The sequence below is a fragment of the Microcaecilia unicolor genome, chromosome 5, assembly GCF_901765095.1.
Source record: "Microcaecilia unicolor chromosome 5, aMicUni1.1, whole genome shotgun sequence".
NCBI lineage: Eukaryota > Metazoa > Chordata > Amphibia > Gymnophiona > Siphonopidae > Microcaecilia > Microcaecilia unicolor.
The window spans coordinates 227,851,943-227,874,817 of record NC_044035.1 but is presented as its reverse complement, the minus strand read 5'-3'; the positions used below and the strand labels follow the sequence as shown (position 1 = coordinate 227,874,817).

The following is a 22,875-nucleotide window of genomic DNA, read 5'->3' as shown; positions in this document are numbered from 1 at the left end:
TTTAAGTATGTTGAGTCTCTCTAGAATTTGCAGGGGTTCTCTGGTTGGTACTGGTCCCCATATGTACATAGCTTCGAAGTTTTGGGTTAGCTTTGTCATTCTTCTACTGAAGTGTTCCAGGCTGCACTATTCCAGATATAGGTGTTGTCACTGAGACAGTTCAGATTCGCCACTTCCCATCTGCTGGTAGAGGCCAGTCTGGACTCAAGGAAAGGAAATTATTAGTTAAGAAATTCACCTTCAGCTATAAATAGAAATAAAATTTTACCTTGTTTGACTAGCTTTCAAAGGTAATCCTTCTTTTTCAAAAGCTTCTTTGAAAGCTAATCAAATAATGTATTTAGTCCAATAAAAAAGGTATTATCTTATTTTCTTTTCTATGTTTTGTTGTATTTCTATTTATTACCTGTAAAAGTGGGGCTAACACATCACTTTACCTTCAGACATGAAATTTTCTGCTTAGGTACTGGACATCATATCTGTTGCAGCACTATTAGGCTCATTTTCGAAAGAGAAGGACGCCCATCTTTCGACATAAATCGGAAGATGGGCATCCTTCTCACAGCCGATTTTGGACATCCCCAACTGCTTTCCATCACAGGGACGGCCAAAGTTCAAGGGGGCGTTTCGGAGGCGTAGCAAAGGCGGGATTTGGGCGTGCCTAACACTAGGACGTCCTCGACCCATAATCAAAAGAAACAAGGACGTCCCTGACGAACACTTGGACGACTTTACCTGGTCATGTTTTTCTTATGACCAAGGCACAAAAAGGTGCCCGAAATGACTAGATGACTACTGGAGAGAATCGGGGATGACCTCCCCTTACTCCCCCCAGTGGTCACTAACCCCATCCCACCCTCAAAAAACATCTTTAAAAATATTGATTGCCAGCCTCAGATGTCATACTCAGGTCCATCACAGCAGTATGCAGGTACCTGGAGTAGTTTTAGTGGGTGCAGTGCACTTCAGGCAGGTGGGCCCAGGCCCTTCCCCCCCTACTTGTTACGTTTGTGGAGGAAACAGCGAGCCCTGCAAAACCCACCAGAAACCCACTGTACCAACATCTAGGTGCTCCCCTTCACCCAAAAGGGCTATTGTAGTGGTGTACAGTTGTGGGTAGTGGGTTGGGGGGCTCAGCACACAAGGTAAGGGAGCTATATACCTGGGAGCAATTTATGAAGTCTGCTGCAGTGCCCCCTAGGGTGCCCGGTTGGTGTCCTGGCATGTCAGGGGGACCAGTGCACTACAAATGCTGGCTCCTCCCATGACCATATGGCTTGCATTTGGTCGTTTCTTAGATGGACGTCCTTGGTTTCGATTATCGCCGAAAATCAGAAGCGACCAGGTCTAGGGATGACCATCTCTAAGGATGACCAAATTTCAGGATTTGGGCATCCCTGACCGTATTATTGAAACGAAAGATGGACATCCATCTTGTTTCGAAAATACAGGTTTCCCTGCCCCTGGATGGGGACATTTTGTGAGGACGTCCATATCAAAACATGATTATGTCCCTCCACGTGTGTATACAGGGAAACTTTCAGCATTTCATGTGAGTGGTTTTTGCTGCACATTAATTTCTGGTGCCAAGTTAATTTCTCAGGGTTCAGTGTCTCCACTCCTCCTTGGTGCATCAGTGGAAGAGCTTTGTATGGGGCAGTGCTTCACTTACAAGGAACTTATGTATTCCCCAGTGGCCTGTAGGTTGGAGCAGGGTCTTCCAAACCAGTCCTTGGAATTTTACTACCAATTGAGTTTTCAGGATATCCACAATGAACATTTATGTGATAAATTTGCATACACAGGAAAACCAGTATATGCTGATTAATCTTATACCTATTCATTATGGAATATCCTGGAAACCCAACTACTCCTGGGGTCCCCAGGAAAAGGTTTGGAAAGTCTTGGGTTGAAGGGTTTCATCTAGCTCAGGGTGGGCAACCACAGTTCTTGAGGGCCAGAATCCATTTTAAGATTTCAAGATTTTCACAATGAATATGCATGAGATTCGTTGGCATGTACAGCTTCCATTGTTTGCAAATAGATCTTCCAATGCATATTCATTGTGGAAATCTTTAAAACTCAACTAGATTATGGGCCTCCAGGACTGTGGTTACCCACCCCTGATCTAGCTGTCAGAGTTAAATATTAATCAATGCCACAGATTCTACTGCTAGCTATGACTTTTGCAGAGCAAACATGAAACATATGTAATCAGGGACAGGGCCGGTCTTAGGCAGAGGCGACCGAGGCGGCCGCATAGGGCCCCGCGCCTAAGGGGGCCCCGCGCGGCGTGCCTCGCCTCTGCCTCGCCGACCACGCTCGTCTGCCCTCCACCCATGTCCCGCGACGCGAGTCTCCTCGTTCCCCTGCTGCTCCCCCTCCCTCCAGCCACCTGAGACATCTCCCGTCTGACCCCCCCCTCCCCGACCCGCCAAACGACCCTCTTCTGTCGCCCGCACCTCAACTGACCCGACCCAGCATTTTTAAAAAACCTCCAAACGGCGGTGCCGGTGCCTCGCGTCTGAGGGAAGAAAACTCGCTTCGTCGTTGGCCGGCCTTCCCTCAAGTCCCACCCTCTGATGTAACTTCCGCAAGGGTGGGACTTGAGGGAAGGCCGGCCAACAACGAAGCGAGTTTTCTTCCCTCAGATGCGAGGCACCGGCACCGCCGTTTGGAGGTTTTTTTTAAATGCTGGGCCGGGTCAGTTGAGGTGCGGGTGACAGAAGAGGGTCGTTTGGCGGGTCGGGGAGGGGGGGGGTCAGACGGGAGATGTCTCAGGTGGCTGGAGGGAGGGGGAGCAGCAGGGGAACGAGGAGACTCGCGTCGCGGGACATAGGTGGATGGCAGTTGGCAAGGGGGGCAGGACGGTCGCTGGACATGGGGTGGATGGAGGGGAGGAGGGCTTCTGAACATAGGGGGAGGGCAGGGGGCACAGGAGGGTCACTGGACATGGGTGGATGGCAGGGGAGGGCATAGGGGACAGGGGGGTTGCTGGACATGGATGGCAGGGGGGACAGGAGGGTCGCTGGACATGGGTTGATGGCAGGGGAGGGGGGTTCTGGACATAGGTGGATGGCAGGGAGGACAGGAGGGGCGCTGGACATGGGTGGGTGGCAGGGGAGGGGGGTTCTGGACATAGGTGGATGGCAGGGGAGGGCAGGGGGCACAGGAGGGTCGCTGGACATGGGTGGATGAGGGGAGGGCATAGGGGACGGGGGGGTTGCTGGACATGGATGGCAGGGGGGACAGGAGGGTCGCTGGACATGGGTGGATGGCAGGGGAGGGGGTTTCTGGACATAGGTGGATGGCAGGGGAGGGCAGGGGTCACAGGAGGGTCGCTGGACATGGGTGGATGAGGGGAGGGGGTCTCTGGACATAGGTGGATGGCAGGGGAAGACAGAGGGGACAGGGGGGTTGCTGGACATGGGTGGATGGAGGAGAGAGAAGAAATGCTGGACATGGATGGAGGCGAGGGAAGAGTGAGGAAGGAGATGAGGTGAGGTAAAAGGAAGAGAGGAGAAAAAGTGCACATGGATATAGAAAATAGGCAGAAGCTGGATCCACTGGACAGTCAAATCTGCAGAGGACCCAGCTTTTACTTACGGATGTAGGGCAAGAAATGAAGAAGAAAGGCGGAAAGTAAAGAAATAAATGGAAAGGAAGCCCTGGAAATGGAGTTAAGAGGACAGATAGCAGCACAATCGGATACTGAGCCAGCATGATCAGAAAAACAAAGTCACCAGACAACAAAGGTAGAAAAAACTATTTTATTCAGGATTTATTAATTGGAATATGTTAGTTTTTGGAAATGTGCATCTGTGATATTTTTCATGTAAGTTTTAATTTTTGTAGTATTGCTACATACTGAGTCTGACTTCTTGAGGTAACTTTCCAGTTCAGTATTTTGCATTCATGTGTTTTTCAGGTGTGATCAAGGAAGGTGCAGTATTCTGCTAGCGTATAGTTTGCAGCCCTTTTTGTTTGTTTTTTTTCACTAGGTTGTGCACTGGTGTTTTAGAGCCCGGTGTAATTACAGTTGCCTTTCCACGCCACGCATAAGGTTGTAGCTCGTCCTGTCCTTGGGATTAGTGCTGTTTATGGTTTGTTAAGGCTATGAGTGTGTTTTTGCACACGTTTGTGTATAGTGTTTTGCAGTGGAGAGATTGTGTGTTGGCCTTACTAAGGTGGTACCAAACATCGGAAAGGGTGTAGAGCCTAAATCATGACACACTATCTCTAAAAGGGTGTTTTGTGGCTCTACATGAGAATTGTGATATTATGATCCCTTGCTAGCTTCATATTGTTGATAAGCTGCATTTTCTGTATGGCTGGTATATTGGTGTATAAGGTATTAATTGTGACTTTTTTTTTTTTTACTTTTTTTTTTCTGTGTGTTGTCAGACAATTATGGATGACAGAGTCGGAGTCTTCTTGAGTCAGAGAGTTGTGGTATATATTTTAAAACAATTTTAATACCTTGGTGGTCTATATGTTTTTATATTGTACATTATATTTTACATATCACTTAATTTTATTGTATATTTTTTCATTTCATTTTTATTTTATTGCATATATGGGTTACAGAGTAATAGGGGAATTTGAAAGTACTGAATCTTTTCTTAATATTTTTCCTTTATTCTCCTTTGTTATGAGAATTGGAACTACTAATTGTAATGGACTTGAACTGAATAATTTCTGGGGAGGGGAGGTTTCATGATAGCATTGTGCTTATTATTTCAATCAGTTTTTTGTACAAGTTTAGCTTCATTTGTCTTTATTTGAAATTTCATAAATAAAAAAATGTTCTAAAAATGGAATAATTTTATCAATGGGGTGGAGCTAAGGTGGGGGCGGGGCTATGGTGGGGGTGGGGCTAGGATGGGGCCCCACCAAATTGGTCTGCATAGGGCCCCGCACTTGCTAAAACCGGCCCTGATCAGGGATTAAGGTTATTTATATAAGGAACAGAGTAAAAAAACATGCTTAGATGATTCTGCTAAGTGTGTGATCAGTCTCATTCCAGTCTTGCCTGATGAACCCATGACTGCTTCTTTTATGACCTTCTTTTAAGAGTGATGCATTTTGCTAACTGATCATCAGCCCTCCCTCATAGTTGCCTACACTATTGTCTTATTAATGACCAAATTATCAAAATGATGATTTCTCTATAACTAGGACTTCTGTTCTTAGGTGTTCATAAATTGTAAGTTTAGGTATATATCTGAAGAGTACAAAAAATCAGTGTTTTCCAATTTTATCATGGCCCAGGTGCTTTTATTAAGTATCTTTTCCAGAGGAATCAGATACATATATCTGTGCATCTGAGGATCATCAGTGTAGAAAAAACATTAAAAAAGACTGAATTCAAGGTGGGCAAGAGGAAGAGTGAAAGAGTGCTAGAGGAATTGGAGTATTTCTGCTGTTCATCTGATTAACTTTTTTTGCTCTGGGGATGTTTTATTGGTGTTTATCAGTGTTTCAGCATGATTGAGGGTGTGGCAGAGAGCCTCAACAGACAAAACACTCATACTCAGAAGCTCCACAATGTTCCAAACAGTGCTCTAAAAATAGCACTGGAACAACACAGGACTATAACGCCCCTGTGATCACAGCTAATAGCATGCAAATTTAGGCATGCTGTTAGCTCTGATCATAGGGGTAAACGTGTAGGAGGATTGTGCCTGAGCATGCAGAAAATGGAGGTCCATTGTATCCCTGGACCCTCATCATCATTTCATCCCTGGTGGCTTAGTGCCCCCCCCCCCCCAACAGCGACAAGGGGCTGGAGGTCCTCCAGTCCCTGCAAACCCCCGACACAAGGAATGGGGGGAGGGCTGGAGATCCACTGGATCTCCAGCCACCCAACCCCCCTCTCATACCCCCCCCAAAAAAAAAATCTCTGTGGTGCAAGTGGCCTGCCAACACAACCCCCCACCCGCTCTGGTGGTCTAGCAGCCAACCCCCCAGTACCTCTGTGATGGGAGGAAGGAATAGCGCAGTCCCTCCTCTTCTACTGCTGCCTTCAAAATGGCAGCACCCTGCCCAGTACATCCTGGCATGTGCTGGGTGGGGCTTCACTACCATATAAGGGTGAAGCCCCACTTAGCGCATCCCAGGATGCGCTAGGCAGGGCAATGCCATTTTGAAGGCAGTGCTGGATGAGGAGGGAGTGTGCTATTCCCTTCTCCATCATGGAGGTACTGGGGGGGAGATTGGTTGCTAGACCACCAGGGCGGGTGGTGGGTTGTGTTGGCGGCCCACTTGGGCCACCAGAGATTTGTTTTGGGTGTGAAGGGAATTAGGATTGCTGGAGTGGATCTCCAGCTCCACTGTGCCTTGTGTTGGGCTTGGTATCGGGAGTCAGGGATCCTGCGGTGGGGGGCTCTTGTTAGGGTCAGGTCTGCTGTTGGGGGGGGATGGATGCATGCTCCCCATTCATCTCCGATGCTCTGTAAACCCTAACGCAAGCTCCAAGCAGGCTTAGGGTTTACAGCGGTAGCAACGCAGTAGTGTGGCATGCTGCCTGCTGAGCATTGGGGAGGAATACTAATGTCCTTGTTTAGCATGTATTTAGCTCACCAGCTCTGATCCTGGCATGCAAGTAAACGCGGGCACTAGTCCGGTGCTAATGGTCTCTAGTGCCGGCATTTGCTTTTGATCATCTGGGCCTCAGTGTGGTAAAAGTAACAAAACACTTTATTTGTATTAAATATAATGTTAAATCCTGTTCCCTTCACAGGCTTGATAAACTTAATAAATAAGGGGGCCCTTTTACTAAGCTGTGCTAAAATGTGACCTACGGTATCAGTAGTGTGGAACTTTCCCGCTCGCTGTGGCCACTTTTAGCACAGCTGTAAAATGGCTGTATTTTCCATTTTCTGTAGTAATGGCCACATGCTAATATTCAAATTTGCACATGGCCATTAGAATGAGAGCCCTTTCCGCCACTTGTTTACTAGGCAGTAAGGGCTCTTGCCTAATCATATGCTATTTGGTTAGTGTGCAGTGATGCAGCTGCGCTAACCAATTAATGCTGGGTACGCCTACTGTCCACCCCCCACCAAATACACCTCCAGCTCAAAAAAATTGTTTCTATTATTTTAGCACATGGGTAGCACTCACCTAAAAGAAAACTACCACAGGGTGCCTCAGCTAGCCTCGTGGTAGTGGATTTTAACCTGCAGTAAGCTCACGTTAATACTTACTGAAGCTTAGTAAAAGGACCCCATTTTTTCCATTTAAAATATTCAAAATAAAATGCTTTTTCTACTTTTATTGTTTGGACATTTTATTTTTCCATCATGTTGGTTTCAGTTTTCCTTTTATGCTTTCCTGTGTGTCATCTGCTAATTCTCTTTCAAGCAGCCTCTGTCCATTTCTTTTCCCCTCTCTCCTGTCTATTCCCTCACTACACCTGCTTCTGACACAGTGGCGTAGCCACAGGTGGGCTTGGGTGGGCCAGGGCCCACCCATTTATGGCTCAGGCCCACCCAACAGTAGCACATGTTTAGTGGTAACTGGTGGGAATCCCAAGCTCCACCAGCTGAAGATTTCCCCCTGATGGTAATGAAAACGCTACTCTCCATGGCACCTGCGCATGCTCAGTTTTCAGTGCATTCCTGCTGCTAAGGTGGAAAGAAGCGTTTTCGGGTGGAGGGGAGAACACTTGGTGCCCACCCAATTCTTGCCTAGGCCCACCCAAAATCTGTTGTCTGGCTACGCCCCTGTTCTGACATATCGTTCATTCCTTTTTATCTTTTTCCAATCTTTTATTTTCTGCCTGTCAACTCAAATTCCACCCTCTTTCTCACTCTTATCCTCCACTCTATCTTCTCTCATCTATTAGCTGTCCCATTCCCCATTTCACTCCTTCCTCAGCCCTCCATTCCCATTCCCATATTTCTACCCTCTGTAAACACTATCCTCTCATTCATTTCCTTGCCATCCCCTTCCTCCCCTTTCTGGCTTCTCCCACATGGTTCCACCATTTCCAGCATCTTCCTCCTTCAACCCTTCTGCCCTCACTCCCATTGTTTGGCATCTCTCTATCACTACCTTCTGCTCCTGGATCCAACATCTCCTTCTTTCTCCCCTCTCCAACTCCTGTGTATCTCTTCCTCCCTCTCATCCCCGCCTTGACCAACATCCCTCCCTCTCTCCTATTGTCCAATATCTCTCTTTCTTCCTCCTTTGTGTCCCGGGTCCAGTATTTATCCCTCTCTCTCTCATGCACTCTCTCCCTCTTTTGCCCCTTTCCCCTCTCCATGCAGTATTTCTCCCTCCCTTTCTCGCCCCTCTCCACCCCCTTTTCTGCATCTTTCCCTTCCTCCCCTCCAGTGACGATCCTAGGCTGGCTGCCACCCGGGGCGGATCGCCAATGTGCACCCCCCCCCCGGTGCAGCACGACACCCCCCGGGTGCAATGACACCCCCCCGGGTGCATTCTTAGCTGCTGGGCGCAGCCGCGTGGCTCTTGGCTCCGCTGGCTCCTTGCTCCCTCTGCCCCGGAACAGGAAGTAACCTGTTCCGGGGCAGAGGGAGCATGGAACTAGCAGAGCCAAGAACCGCGCGGCTGCTCTCTGCACCCCTCCAGCTGCGTGCACCCGGGGCGGACCGCCCCCACCGCCTTGCCCTTGGTACGCCGTTGCTCCCCTCTACCTCATATCAAACAATTCCCCATCTCTAAAGATCCCAAACATCCAGCTACTAATCCTTCTAACTATAGGCCAATTGCCACCCTACCTTTTCTTGCAAAAATAGTAGAATCCATTGTCAACTCACAACTGCTTTCATTTCCAAAACTAATGTTTTACACCCCAATCAAACTGGATTCCGTCAATATCATACTTCACTCTTAGCTCTTTAGAATGTTGCTCAATACTGTCTTGAAGTCTCAGCATGTATTACTTCTGTCTCTGGATCTCTCGGCAGCCTTTGATCTTATCAACTATTCTGCTTTACTTACCTGGTTACACTCTGTATGGTTCAAATTTTTTCTTGCCAGTACGCAGCCTAAGCTCTTTATTCTCTAAATTAATGACTATCTTGCATAGTGCTTATTTCCAAGGGGCAGGATACACATGGGTTGGACGTAGTTGGGGCTCCCACTATGCTCCTAGGTTCTGTTAGAGCATGGGCTCCTACTGCCCGCCCTTGGGATGTCTAAATGGAGGTGTCCAGTTCCAGAATGTCCCCATAGTGGCACTGTGGGGACAATTTTATAAAGCACATTTTACACAAGGAAATGAGTTTTTATAAAATTTTGCTTGGGAGTATGCAAGGAGGTTTAATTGATACTTGATAAGGCATCATGTGACAAGACTAAGCCATAGCCGCCATCTTGATAAACTCAAATCAAAGCAAACTACTGGTCCATGCCAAGCCACATATAGGTGGTCCTTATTTCTAGTAAAGATTTGCTATTTTGGGTAATTCAATATGACAGCAAGCTCTGCCTACTGGCTTCAGGCCAGATAATGGACCAAGCACGCTCCTGCTGTATCCTGTCAATTAAACCTCCTTGGGAATACTTATATAAAAAGTAGGCACACTGGCAGACAAAATGCACTTTTAAGCGAACCAGGCATAGGCATTCTGGGGAGAAGTTGCAATTCCATGATGTATTGTAAGCCACATTGAGCCTGCAAAGAGGTGGGAAAATGTGGGATACAAATGCAATAAATAAATAAATAAATTCATACACACATTTTATAAAATAAGAAATATAGAATGCCTTTACAGATTTACATCTTCAATGGAGGTGTAAATGTGTGTGAATTTATTCGCCACTGGGGGTCATTGTAGGAATCTATTTTATAAAAGGTATATAGGTGCTAAAGTTGCCTTTCTTAAATTACAGATTTCCAATAAGGTGTCTACAAAATTGAACACCCTTAAGTGTTTCTGAAAGTGTAATCACCACCAAATTCATGATCAGCTTGTTCATCAATCCAATCTATGACTGAGCTGTATAAATAGGAGTGTGATCCCTTTTGATCAGCCTTCATTAAATAGGCATAAAATAGACACTTTTTGTCATTCCACATAGGTGCCTGTTTATATAATTGGCCCCAATTTGCAGGATAGACAGTTTTCAAATAGACCTTTTCTATGGGTAGAGCTTTGTTTTTCTCATGGAAATGGCTTTGAAAATTGCTCTCATAATATCAGATTTATTATAGGGACCAGTTTCACTTTCTTATGCAGGTGCAAAGTTCACAGTTACTTTTGTACCTGAGTGAATTGTAGATAATTTGTCAGGTAGTTTCCCCTTGAAAATTATCTGGGTAGTTTTGCCTTGAAAATGAGCTATAGCACTTGGGTAAAAAAAAAAATATGTTCAGACCTTGCACCTACCTTATTTGTGAAGCAGCTCCATTTAGGAAAATGTGTACATAGTTGATTTTCATATCTTGATCCATATTTTCTCTTCCCTGACACATCTTTGCTGCATGGGATTACACTTTTTTCCCATGGTCTAGGCGGATGTAATCAGACATACGAGTGAACGTTGTCATTGACCATTACTGGGACCACCAACTCTCCAATTAAATAGTAAAAAGTTTTGAACACACACAATCCTTCCAGCATGATCTTTTTGTTCTTTACTTTTTAATTTCTTGTTTTCATAACATCTCAGTGTTTATGAAATGGCCTGAATTAAACCAGATTTCAGATCCAGAACTTCAGCACACACAACAGATGCCTGACATGTTTGGACTCCAAGCACAACCAGACCAAATGCAAGCATTTTGGGATAATTTCTCCACCTGTTAGAAAGGATTGTCTTTGTGAGCATTATAAGGCTTTGTGCAGAAAGAAGACAGAATACTTTTTATTCAGAATGTGGCAAGTTCTGCATGTTCCAGTAGCTCTTGATCTGCAGTGCAGAGAAGTGGCAGATAAGTTGCAAAAGCAGAGATCTTTTGGTTCAATGCAACTTCATTAAAATTCTTTAAAATCTAAAGCACATTCTGATCAAACACAGTTGCAGAGCTGTCAGCATGACTCAGCTTCTAAGCCTCTCTCAAGTGCCTGACAAATACCATCACCTCAGCACAGAAGTTATTCTAAGCACAAGTTACAGTTTGCTGTTTCTGCACAGTCCAGGGCCAGTTAGAAACCTCAACTACCTCTCAGTGCTGAGATCCATCTGCACAGAAATTTAATTTTTCCAAATCAAGCCTTCCTGCACAAATAACTATGGACCAGATTCGGCCTCTTTTACTGTGCAATGTTGTCTTTAGCATAGAGCCTGAGAAGATATCCTCCCAGTAATCTCTTTATCTTCAGGTGTTGGGGTTCTCATCACCTGCAGAACAGTCTGAAGCTGGAAACTCAGTCACATCAACTCAAATGCAAGCTCTGCTCCCTCTTCCTCAACAGCCCTAATCTTTTTCTGAAAGATGTTAAATGCCTTTGTTAAATATTACTGTAAAGGAGTTCAATACCAGGAGCTGGACACAGTGCAGATCTTTCATTCCACAGGGGAAATGCCCATGCTGAGGGATAACCAAACCTCAGAAAGTCCTGTAGCTTTCCGCTTTGCTTCTCCCCATAGTTTACCTCCTTTATCCCCAGGATTGAAAAATTCAGATTCCAGAGGATTCATTTCATGAAGAGGAAGAATTTTCAACAGAAACTCATTTGGACCCTTTCCTGTATCTACCTAGGAAAGAATCTCCTCATGAGGCCATTTCATACCCTAGATTTGTTCAACAGATATCATGAGTTTTCTTTTCTCTATAGCAGAAGGCAGAACCTCGCTGTGACATATTTGGGCTCATAGAGCTTCCAATGTCACAGTAACAATTCCTTCCAGAGCCTTTTGCAAGAGCAACAACATTGCCTATTGAAGACACCAGTGTCTGTTGAGCCAGTTTCTAAAAGAAAGTTAGATCTGAAGTATAAAATCCAACCAAATCCAGATTTCAGTAAAGTATAGTTATCCCTTCCCTTTGCAGTGATAGAACCAGCAATGAAAAAGGCAAAACAATGTAGAGAATTTTCCAATAAACTTCCTGGCAAAGATCCCAGATTGCCAGATCATTTGGGTAAAAAGGTGAAGTATATACTTTGGTGACAAAGTTAGAGACTATTGATACTATCAAAAGTCACTGTTCTATGTTGCAACATCTATAGGTTATGGCATAGGTGCCCGGTATAAGAGGCTTGGGGAGGCTAAGCCTCCCCAGCCAGTCCGCTCTCTTTTTTGCAGCACCCCGCGATGGTTTCTCCTCGCTCTCTCCCTCCCTGCACGGGCTGCGTGACTGAGTCACTTCCGGGCTGGCGAGTGCTCCACTCTGCTCCCTTGATCTATAGTGATGGGAGGGAGAGGAGAGGGTGACCGGCCCGATTGGATTCCCCCGCCCTCGGATAGCGGGCTCTTCTGCAGGCCGTGAGATGAGAGGTCGTTGAGTTCTTCCGGCGATGGTTTCTCCCAGGCGGGTGAATCATTTGAGACGGCTTCCTTCCTGCCTACAGCTGCATCGTGGCTCTGAAGGTCAGCACTTCCGGCCCGATTTCAAAAGCGTGCGTTCCACTTGCGCATTCGGAGACGAAGGATCGTCGTGCACCCGACCCCTCCCATATCTGATTGAAGCAACGGAGCGGGGCACCACATACCGAGAGATCGCCTGGTGCAAGTCCTGTCATCGATCCAGTAGCCAGCCCGACCCCGTCGCTACTATAGTGAGTATACATCAATCGCGGATAAAGAGGCCCTCACCCTCCCTGCACGGAACTAGTGCCTGTACTTACTTACTTTGATCAGAGTTGTAAATTTCTGATTCAGGGAGTCTTGGTAGTCTGGAATATCACCTGAACACCACCTATTGGAGCACTTGCCTTTGACCATAAAGTTGGAGCTCTCAGTCTCAAGGAGCCTTTTTTCCATCATCTACCTCCAACTGCCAACTCAGCTCCAGAACCATGGCTGTTTCTCTTACCAGATTTCTCCCTGCAACTACCAGATATTTTAATTCATTTTTTAATTTAGTGAGTGGAATGTGTCAGTTTCTGAAATTTAAATCTGTTGGTCTGACTCAGTATGGCTATTCTTATGTTACAATCAATTTGCTTTATAGGTTCTGAGTGACTTTTTAAAGGTTTTGCATTACTTTTCAATATGCCTAATATTAGAATTTGGACTTAATTTAGCTCATAGCATTCTCAGTAGTAGCTCAACTTTCACTTGATAACCTTGGATCTCACTAATTGGGATGATACTTTTCACGTTTGGGATGGGACACCCTTGGTATCTCTGCACTCTGGAAATTGGACTTTAGCACTGGTGCTTTTGTGTCATCCAAAAGTTCTGACTGCCTATTCTATAGAAATACACTTTCCTTCCAACTATACTGTTCAGCCATCAAGCTCTCAGACAGTTTGAGCAACCACTTTATTCTTTGACATATGATACATTTCTAATATCTAAATTTAATAAAAGGTATTACTTGTTACTATTTTACTTATTTTTTTCTGTGTTGTCAGATAATTATGGATGTAAGCCCCACCCCTGGCACCGCCCATGACCCCGCCCCCTTTAGCCTCCCCAAACAGTTGGGCCACCGACCGCCAATGGGGTATGGCTCAAAATAAAAGATTATTCATATCTTTCTCCAGGCAGCTGCAACCATTCCAGCACCAGCCTTGTCCCAAGCCTTGCCCTAGTTAGAAGTAGTAACAAAAACAAACCACCACAGTGGTGTAAAAAAAACCTTTTCACTCTATCAGACATTTTCACAAACACACATCCTGCTATACCTGTCGGGGGTTTGGCACAGTATTTTCTACAGAAATGGCAGAAAATAACAACATATTTGTTAATGTTTTGTTAAATTTGATGCTAAAACATTTGTATTTCTGGAACCTGGCCATCTTAAAGAATTTTCTAGTAGCATGGAAACCTCCAACTCCGATGATGGTGTCTACTCCTACTAATATTTTGGCTTGATGTCTCTCATGTTTGTTAGATTTTGCTGGCTTTGGTACTAACATTTCCTTCCTTTATTCTTTGTATTAAATAAATAACTCTATGCTGTACTTGAATTACATTTGACCCCTCTCCCCCATTTCTGTTTTCTTTATTTCTTGTGTTTGATGGATTAATTCTCCTTATGAGTTATATTTTCCTTGTACATTTTCTACATAAGGAATATTATTCTGTATTTAAGAGTCCTCAAGACTTAATATTGTAAAAAATTATAAATTTAAAATAAAAAAATGAAGAAGTAGGACAAACTTCAGCTAAATAATTAGCACCAACCTTCACAATTTTCTTCAGAACTGGAGTAATATCAGCCTGTTCAAACTTAGCTGGAGCCAACCTGTCAGTGAGGGAAAGATAAACCAAATGAATAACTAAAGAAGATAATTGGTAAATCATACTATTCAAACATCGCATTGGGTTGTAGTCTATCTGAAGAGGGCATAAAGGGCAATTCTATAACTTGGGGCTAACAGTTACACATACCTTGTGTGGGTAAGTGTGGCATTAGTTGGCACTTATCATGCGAATATGCAAAGCACTTTCTATAAGGTGTGCATAATGGGTCATGAGCGTGTGTCCAACTTATGCACACAACTTATAGAATACTGTGAGGCCAATATTCAGACCACTGAAGGTAGCCTGGCTAACTCACACAGTTGGCGGTGAGACCGGATACTCAATGCCGGGCCATTTCGAGTGACCAGCATTGAATATCCATTTATTTTTGGCCAGTTTAAACTTAAGCGGCAAAGCCAATATTCAGCACTGGCCAGTTAAGTTTAAACCAGCCAAAGACAGGCCTGCTACTTCAGCGGCCCAATTTGGCCACCAAACTTAGCTGGAAATGCACTGAATATTAGCAGATAGCCAGTTATATCACTCACTATAACTGGTTAGCCACTAAGCGCTGGCCGAGAATATTCAGTGGGAGATAACCAGTTATCTCCCACTGAATATTCACAGATATCTGGTTAAGCGCTATTTAACCAGCTAGAGTTGTTCCTGGCTGGTTAAACAGAGTTGGATATTGGGGGGGGGGGGGGGGGGGGTATAAGTTAAACACATTGCATGATGCAGTTAGGTGCACTCACTTAGGCATGTCATTGATCTGGCATAAATGAGTGCATCTAACTTTTGGTGCACCATTGTAGGTTTATGCTAGTATTTTATAATGACTTAGGCACGTAAATGGCCATGTAGCAAGTAAAGCTGTGCAGCTATTTTTTTTTTGGGGGGGACCCCTTGGCTCCTGATCTAACCCGGCGGTAACCAGGCAGCTGCAGCATTACCCAAGTACCACTGGGTACACTCTGGCAAAACAAAAATTAATATATTTTTGTAGCGCCGGATATGATGTCGTGCTAGGGGTGGGACATACTGCTGGGCTGCTGTGGTACCCCCACAGTACTTCCTGTTTAGTGAGTAGTAGGCCCGCGTTGGGCTTACTACTGCTTAGTAAAAGGGGCCCTCAGTAATTTGAAGTTACTAACATCAAAACATTGTTGTAAGTGAGTGACCTTATAAAAAATAAATTTTGTACTATCAAGAGTAGAGGAGTGTGGTAGCCGTGTTAGTCCACTCTTAAGGTTATCAATAGAAATCAAACAAAATAAAACATGGAAAAGAAAATAAGATGATACCTTTTTTATTGGACATAACTTAATACATTTCTTGATTAGCTTTCGAAGGTCGCCCTTCTTCCTCAGATCGGAAATAAGCAAATGTGCTAGCTGACAGTGTATATAAGTGAAAACATTCAAGCATTACTATGACAGTCTGACAGGGTGGGAGGAGGGGGGTGGGTAGGAGGTATGCATGGGGACATCAAAGCATATCATTGATATTCTAACAGGATGGGTGTGGATAGGTGAGGGGAGGGTGATCAACAGAGACATACAGCTTTATGGTTTATAATGGACTAGGAACCCCAGATCCTTGTTAAGTCCTTTCTGTTGGGTGTTAAAATATTCAATCATTCTGACTTCAAAGGTCTTACGTTCTTGTATGGTTTTAAAGTTACCTTTGAGGATTCTCACCGTGAAGTCACTGGTACAGTGTCCTGGTCCTGTAAAATGTTGACCAACAGGCGTGGGAACCCTGCTGGCACCAGTATTGTTTGAGTACTATCAAGAAAAATTTGAACTAGGTCCTTAGGCACACTCCTGCAGCTCTCAAAAATCAGACTTGATAATGTCATTAGTACGGTATGCAAGAGAGTTTTTCACAGATAAAATCATCAACTTCAATACACTATTGAATTCATGGTTTTATACTTTAGAAATTGTCTCTTTTCTTTCCCTCAGTATTTATTTTTTGAGTATACCTGACTGTTCTTACTTGTTTTCTGCCTTTCTTGTTTACTCATGTCCTTCATTAAACAGGAGAAAGAAGAAGAAGAAGAAGAAAATGAACAGGAAGAATCTTAATGTTTCCTTTGTATGATTTCTCCCCCACCGAAAAGCTTTTTCCAGGTAAATGAATGCAAATGATTTAGAATGCCCCTTTCTTTTTAAAAATAATTTTTTTTATTTACAATTTGTAAATAGTAGTAAGAAATAGTCCTTTTACAAAGCTGCGTCTAAAGGGGGCCCACACTGGCATTGGCACGAGTTTTAGACGTGCGCCAAAGCCCCCTTTTACCACAGCGGGTAAACGGCAGGTTTCCCTTTTCTTAAAGAAATTGTCATGCGGTAAGTGAACCACTTGCTGCGTGGCCATTTCAAGGGGAGTACTTACCACCACCCGTTGAGGTGGCAGTAAGGGCTCCTGTGCTAACCTGGTGGTAACTGGGCAGCGAGTGGCACTGCCCAATTACTACTGGGTACATACCGGCACTACAATATTTTTGCAATGCCAGAAATGGCACACACAGGGAGAGGGAACTACCGCTGGGCTCCTGCACTAGCCCGATGGTACTTCCCTTTTAGCGAGCGGTAAGCCCACATTGGATTTACTGCTGCTTCGTAAAAGGGCCCCTAAGTAAATCTTGAAAACGTTCTTGGACAATCCTGTCTATAGAGATACTACTTGGATACTACTTCATGCATTCCTCAAACAGGTTCATTTTCCTACAGAATTCCAACCTGACCTAACTCTCTTGGTGTTTCTTTGCCCTAAAGCTAGAGGATATAGAATCTTCTTGCCAATGTTGATACTGTGCCTTGGGGTCTTCATGCCACTCTGTGTCACTTTCAGGTGTTTTTTCGAAAGAGAAGGGCGCCCATCTTCCGACACAAATCGGGAGATGGGCGCCCTTCTCATAAGGTCGCCCAAATCGGCATAATCGAAAGCCAATTTTGGGCACCCTCAACTGCTTTCCGTCACGGGGATGACCAAAGTTCACGGGGGCGTGTCGGCAGTCTAGCGAAGGCGGGACTGGGGCATGCTTAGGAGATGGGCGTCCTCGGCCGATAATGGAAAAAAGAAGGGCGTCCTTGACGAACACTTGGGGCGACTTTACTTGGTCCATTTTTTTTTCATGACCAAGCATCAAAAAGGTGCCTGAACTGACCAGATGACCACCGGAGGGAATCAGGGATCACCTCCCCTTACTCCCCCAGTGGTCACTACCCCCCTCCCACCCTCAAAAAATATCTTTAAAAATACTTTTTTGCCAGCCTCAAATGCCATACTCAGGTCCATCGCAGCAGTATGCAGGTGCCTTGAGCAGTAGTAGTGGGTGCAGTGTACTTCAGGCAGGCGGACCCAGGCCCATCCCCCCCTACCTGTTACATTTGTGGTGGTAAATGTGAGCCCTCCAAAACCCACCAGAAACCCACTGTACCCACATGTAGGTGCCCCCTTTCATCCCTAAGGGCTATGGTAGTGGTGTACAGTTGTGGGGGTGTGGGGGGCTCAGCAACCAAGGTAAGGGAGCTATGCACCTGGGACCTTTTTCTGAAGTCCACTGCAGTGCCCCCTAGGGTGCCCGGTTGGTGTCCTGGCATGTGAAGGGGACCAGTGCACTACGAATGCTGGCTCATCCCACGACCAAATGGCTTAGAATTGGTTGTTTTTGAGATGGGTGTCCTCGGTTTCCATTATTGCCGAAAACCGGGGACGACCATCTCAAAAATGACCTAAGGATGACCATCTCTAAGGTCGACCTAAATTTCATGATTTGGGTGTCCCCGACCGTATTTTTGAAACGAAAGATACCCATCTTGTTTCAATAATATGGGTTACCCCGCCCCTTTATGGGGCCGTCCTGCGAGGACGCCCTCATGAAAACTTGGGCACCCCGTTCGATTATGCCCCTCTTTGTCCCTTCGAGGGCGGCTGGGAATCTTTATGTTACTGGGCATAAATGAAGACAATGCAGTCTACTAGCCATTTGGAAAGCGTGTGTTTGCTGACAGCAGCCCCTTTCTGTTAGAGTCAAAAGAAACAAAAAAGCTGGTTGGACTTTCCATGAGCATTAATTCACTCCAGACAGAAGGCCAAAGATCTCTTGCAATCCAAAGTGTGCAGTAGTATTTCACCTTTGTGAGTATGAGGTCTGGGAAAAAATATTGACAGGACTGTTGACTAGTTAAGATGAAATTCTAATACTGCCTTGGAAAGGAACTTATGATGGGTGCACAGAACCACTCTGTTGTTGAAAAACTTAGTCCCACCAGCCTCCCCTAGTGATTTTCCATTGTGGGTTGCATATGCAGATAATATTCAGCTAGTCACAGACACTCAGTGTAACAGACTTAGGGAGACATAGAGGCACATTTCAGTTCTCTCCAAAAATACGTGGAAGTGACCACGCATAGACTTAAGCAATCATTTTAGAAGAGCAGGTCTGCATGTTTTGGTCTCATCTAAAATTGACATAGCTCTGTCTCCAATACATGTATAAAATAACAAATTTGGGAGAAACACATGTATGGGTCACAAAATAGTGAAACAATACACTTGAAAAGATGAAAACGCATGGAAACTGAGGGAAAATTAAGAAATGTGTATTCCCGCTCTACCTGGTAGGTGCACATGTAAATTGAAATCCCATGTAAAATGGAGGGGGGGGGGGGATGTCTGTATAGTGCCAGCAGGGTGGGAAAAGCAGGACACAGGATTCTCACATGTGATATGTGATGTCCCCAATGGAGCCACGGTGAGGACGTTGTCCAGCGTTCTGTATCTTCTAGAAGCTTTTGGCAGACCCCCCTGTGCATGTGTGAGCCGCCTGCCTAAGTCATGTGGGACCCACAGTTTCACTTACTCCGCAGAGCTGAGAAAATGTGTCTTCTTTCACTGGAGCAAGTTATTTTTATCTGTGAGAGAATTTGCAGTTCTGCATCTCAGTTTTTTTTTTTTAATAATCATATTTATTGTTTTCGAAACACAGTGCTTACAAACAACTTCTCATGCTACAACCATGTATGTTAACACTTCATATTCAACTTTCCCAGATTTTCTCCCTTCCCCTCCCACCCTTCCCACCCTTCCCCTGCCTTCCCCCTCCCCCAGTTCAAGCATTTAAAATTTTGCTCCTAGCAACTGGTGTCAGGGTGTCCCAGTAGGGGGACCAAATTTTGCAGAACAGGTCTCCTGCCTCTGATGCCAGATCCGTAATGCTATGCCGTTCCAAAGCACACATTTGTATCATCAACGATCTCCAACAACTGACTGTGGGTTGCTCCTCTGTCAGCCACACTTGTAGGACTGTTTTCTTCCCCATCAGGGTTGCCCTCTGGAGGAACGCCCTTATGCCAGTCGGCGCTTGACCCTGAACAGTAAATACATGGGAAAGTTGTTTGGGAGAGTGGTGCCATCGAATTCCCCACATGTCCGATACATGCTCCGCCAAGTTTTTCCAAAAACCATGTATCTTTGGACAGGACCAGAACATGTGGCCCAGGTGTGCATTTATGCGGGCACATTTTGGGCAGGAGTCAGTGTCTCTCAGCGTGGCTCTGTACGCTCTATGCGGTGATATGTACAATCGAAAAATAAATTTATATTGAGTTTCCCACCAGCACACATTCTCAGTTAATTTATAGATCCGCTTAATGCACATTTCCAATTGCTCCTGTGTGAGTTGTACTCCAAGTTTTGATTTCCACTGTTGTAACACCACAGAATAATTTGCTAGTTTAGTATGTTCTCTCAAATGCGCATGGAAATATTTCAGCGGGACTCTAGCCTGCGCGTCCAAGCCCAGTAGTTCATTGTATTTCTCCCATGTTTCCATTGTCAAAGTTTCTCTAGGCAAGGTCCGCACATAGTACTGTAACTGTAAGTATGCAAACAAGTCTGCCTCATGTAGTTTATACTCTCTACAAAGTTCCGCAAATGGTTTTATTATTCCTTGTTCATTCACCACATGGTACACATATCTCACTCCCTTTGTTGCCCAAATCTGAAAGGCCCGTGAAGTACTACCCACTGGAAATTGGGGATTCCCCCTAATGGGTAGCATAGGGGAACTTACTTGGTTAAGCCTGCAAAATTTACAGAGCCTTTTCCAGGCATGTCTCAGAGGTTGAAATATCGGGGTTACAGGACCTAACTTCTGTGCCTGTCCCCCGGGAGCCTGTAACCAGCTTGCAAAATGTTGTTCCTGGAACCAGTGTAGTTCAGATAGTGTAAGAGAAAAATATTCTGTGTTTCGGAACCAGTCGGAGAGATGTCGAATCCCACCAGCTACTGACAGCAGGCGCAAATCCAACACTCCCAGACCTCCTTTCTCCTGGGGCAACATTGCATTATGCATTGTCATCCGGGCCCTCTTCCCCTGCCATAAAATTTTTGCTAGTTTTCCCCTCAGCCACCTCTCGTCCCTTCCTCTAAGATACATGGGCATCATTTGGAAGGTGTAGACCCAAATTGGAAACAAGATCATGTTATATAAGGCCACGCGTCCCATCAAGGATATAGGAAGCGCCTGCCACCTGCCCAAAGCACTCTCCACCTTTCTTTTTAAGGGTTCCATATTTAATGCATATATGCGGGTTAAATCGAGTGGAATTTTCACCCCCAGGTACGTCATTGCCTCCTGCGCCCATTGCATTGGGAAGGGTCCCTCCCATGTCTCTTTTATCTCTGGTTCTGAGGGTAGGTCTAGTGACTTGCTAGTGTTCAGTGTAAACCCAGAGTGAAACCCAAACTCTTCAATTACTTTGATCAGTCGCCCTAGTGACTCTTGGGGCCTTGTCAACGTCAAAAACAGATCGTCCGCGAAGGCCAACACTTTCACCGTTTGGCTCGGGAGTGTAACCCCCTGTATCTCGGGGTCCTGTTCAATCGTACGGAGAAGCGGTTCTAGGTACAGGAGAAACAACAGAGGGGAGAGGGGACAACCCTGCCTAGTACCGGCCTGTATCTCCAATGGATCAGATCGCTTCCCATTTACTAGCAATCTAGCTGTGGGTGTCACATACAAAGCCTTCACGGCTTCTAAATACCAGCCCGATACACCCACATGTTCCAGTACCCGAAATAAGTAGCTCCATCTCACTTTGTCGAAAGCCTTTTCAGCATCAAGGCTTGCCAGTAAAAGACGAGTATCTGTTGCACGGCATTGGGCAATAGTTAACAAGACCTTCCGTACGTTAAGCACGGAATGTCGCCCCCTTACAAATCCTACCTGATATTGTCCTATCAAAGTAGTCAAGTGAGGTGCCAGCCTGTTTGCCAGTACCCGGGCTAAAATCTTGAGGTCTACATTGATGAGAGATATGGGTCTGTAAGAACCTACACGATCCTCTGGCTTCCCTGGTTTGGGTATTAGCGTAATCCAGGCCTCGTTCTCTCCCCTTGTAAAACTCCCTCTCTGTACCACCACCTCATAATATTCTAATAATGGCACCCCAAAATCAGCTGGCAGGAGCTTGTAGTACTCTGCTGAGTAGCCGTCCGGCCCCGGCGCCGAGCCCTGTGGCAATGACTTAAGCACCTGTTGTATCTCCTGCATCTGTATAGGTCTCGAGAGCCCCTCGCAGACGGCCGGGCGGCAGCGAGGGCATCCCCGCGTCATCTATGTAATCTTGTACCGGGGTTTCTTCTTCCTCTCCCCCCCCTTGCATAAAGCCTGGTAAAGAATGCGTGAAACTCCTCCACTATACCCTCTGGGGTCCTTATCCTGGTTCCCGAAGAAGAGATCACTTGTGCCAACATCTTCCCCGTTTTATTCCCAAATCGTCTAAATCTCATCCCCCTCACCCACAGCCTTTTCTTTGTCTGGTCATGTATAAGGGAGTTGAGGGCCACTGATGTTGCCACCATGGCGTCCCTATGCTCCTTCGATGGGGTCTTCAGATATTTCTTTTTCGCCTGTCTCAACTCCTTCTCTAATTCTCTTCCCCCTGGCGCTCATGTATGCTATAATGCTCCCCCTAAGGACCACTTTCGATGCCTCCCAAAACACTATTGGGGATTCACAGGATTCTGCATTGGTATCCACATAGGCCATCCACTGCTCTTTAATGTACTTCCCAAAGTTCTCATCTTTATACAAAAAGGACGGGAATCTCCATAACCTGTCCCACTTCCCGGGGCCAGCAAAATCTACATCCACCCAAATTATCGAATGATCGGATACCTCCAGGGGGCCTATTTCTGCTGCTGTTATGCGTGGGAACAATGAATGGGCCACTAATATGTAATCTAGTCGGGACCAGGTTAAGTGGACCTTAGATTGATGAGTATAATCGTTTGTGAGGGGATGGGTCAGCTGCCACGGGTCCACTAAGGTTAAAGCCGTGCACATAGAATCTAGCACCCCCTCCCTCTCTACCGATCGCCTCGTTCCCGATCGATCGGCTTGCTGATCCATGACTTTGTTAAAATCTCCCACCCAAATCCATGGCGCATCAGTGTACTTTAGTCCCAGTGCTATTAGTTCTTGGAAAAAGGGGGACGCTTGAGAGTTAGGCCCATATATCGTGCACAAAT

At 45.5% G+C, this 22,875-nt stretch overlaps 1 protein-coding gene across 2 annotated transcripts in view; it reads left to right on the top strand.

Annotated features, from left to right (window-relative positions):
- Positions 1-22,875, top strand: part of LOC115470569 (SH3 domain-binding glutamic acid-rich-like protein) — a 309,125-nt gene that overhangs the window by 235,953 nt on the left and 50,297 nt on the right. The window contains exons 6-7 of one of the 2 annotated variants that reach the window (XM_030203833.1): positions 3,520-3,527; positions 16,377-16,463. In XM_030203833.1, coding sequence (XP_030059693.1) covers positions 3,520-3,527; positions 16,377-16,434 — 66 coding nt within the window. In that variant the 3' untranslated portion in view covers positions 16,435-16,463. Of the gene's footprint in view, positions 1-3,519; positions 3,528-16,373; positions 16,464-22,875 lie in introns of both variants that reach the window. The other variant, XM_030203832.1, reaches the window with a different exon arrangement.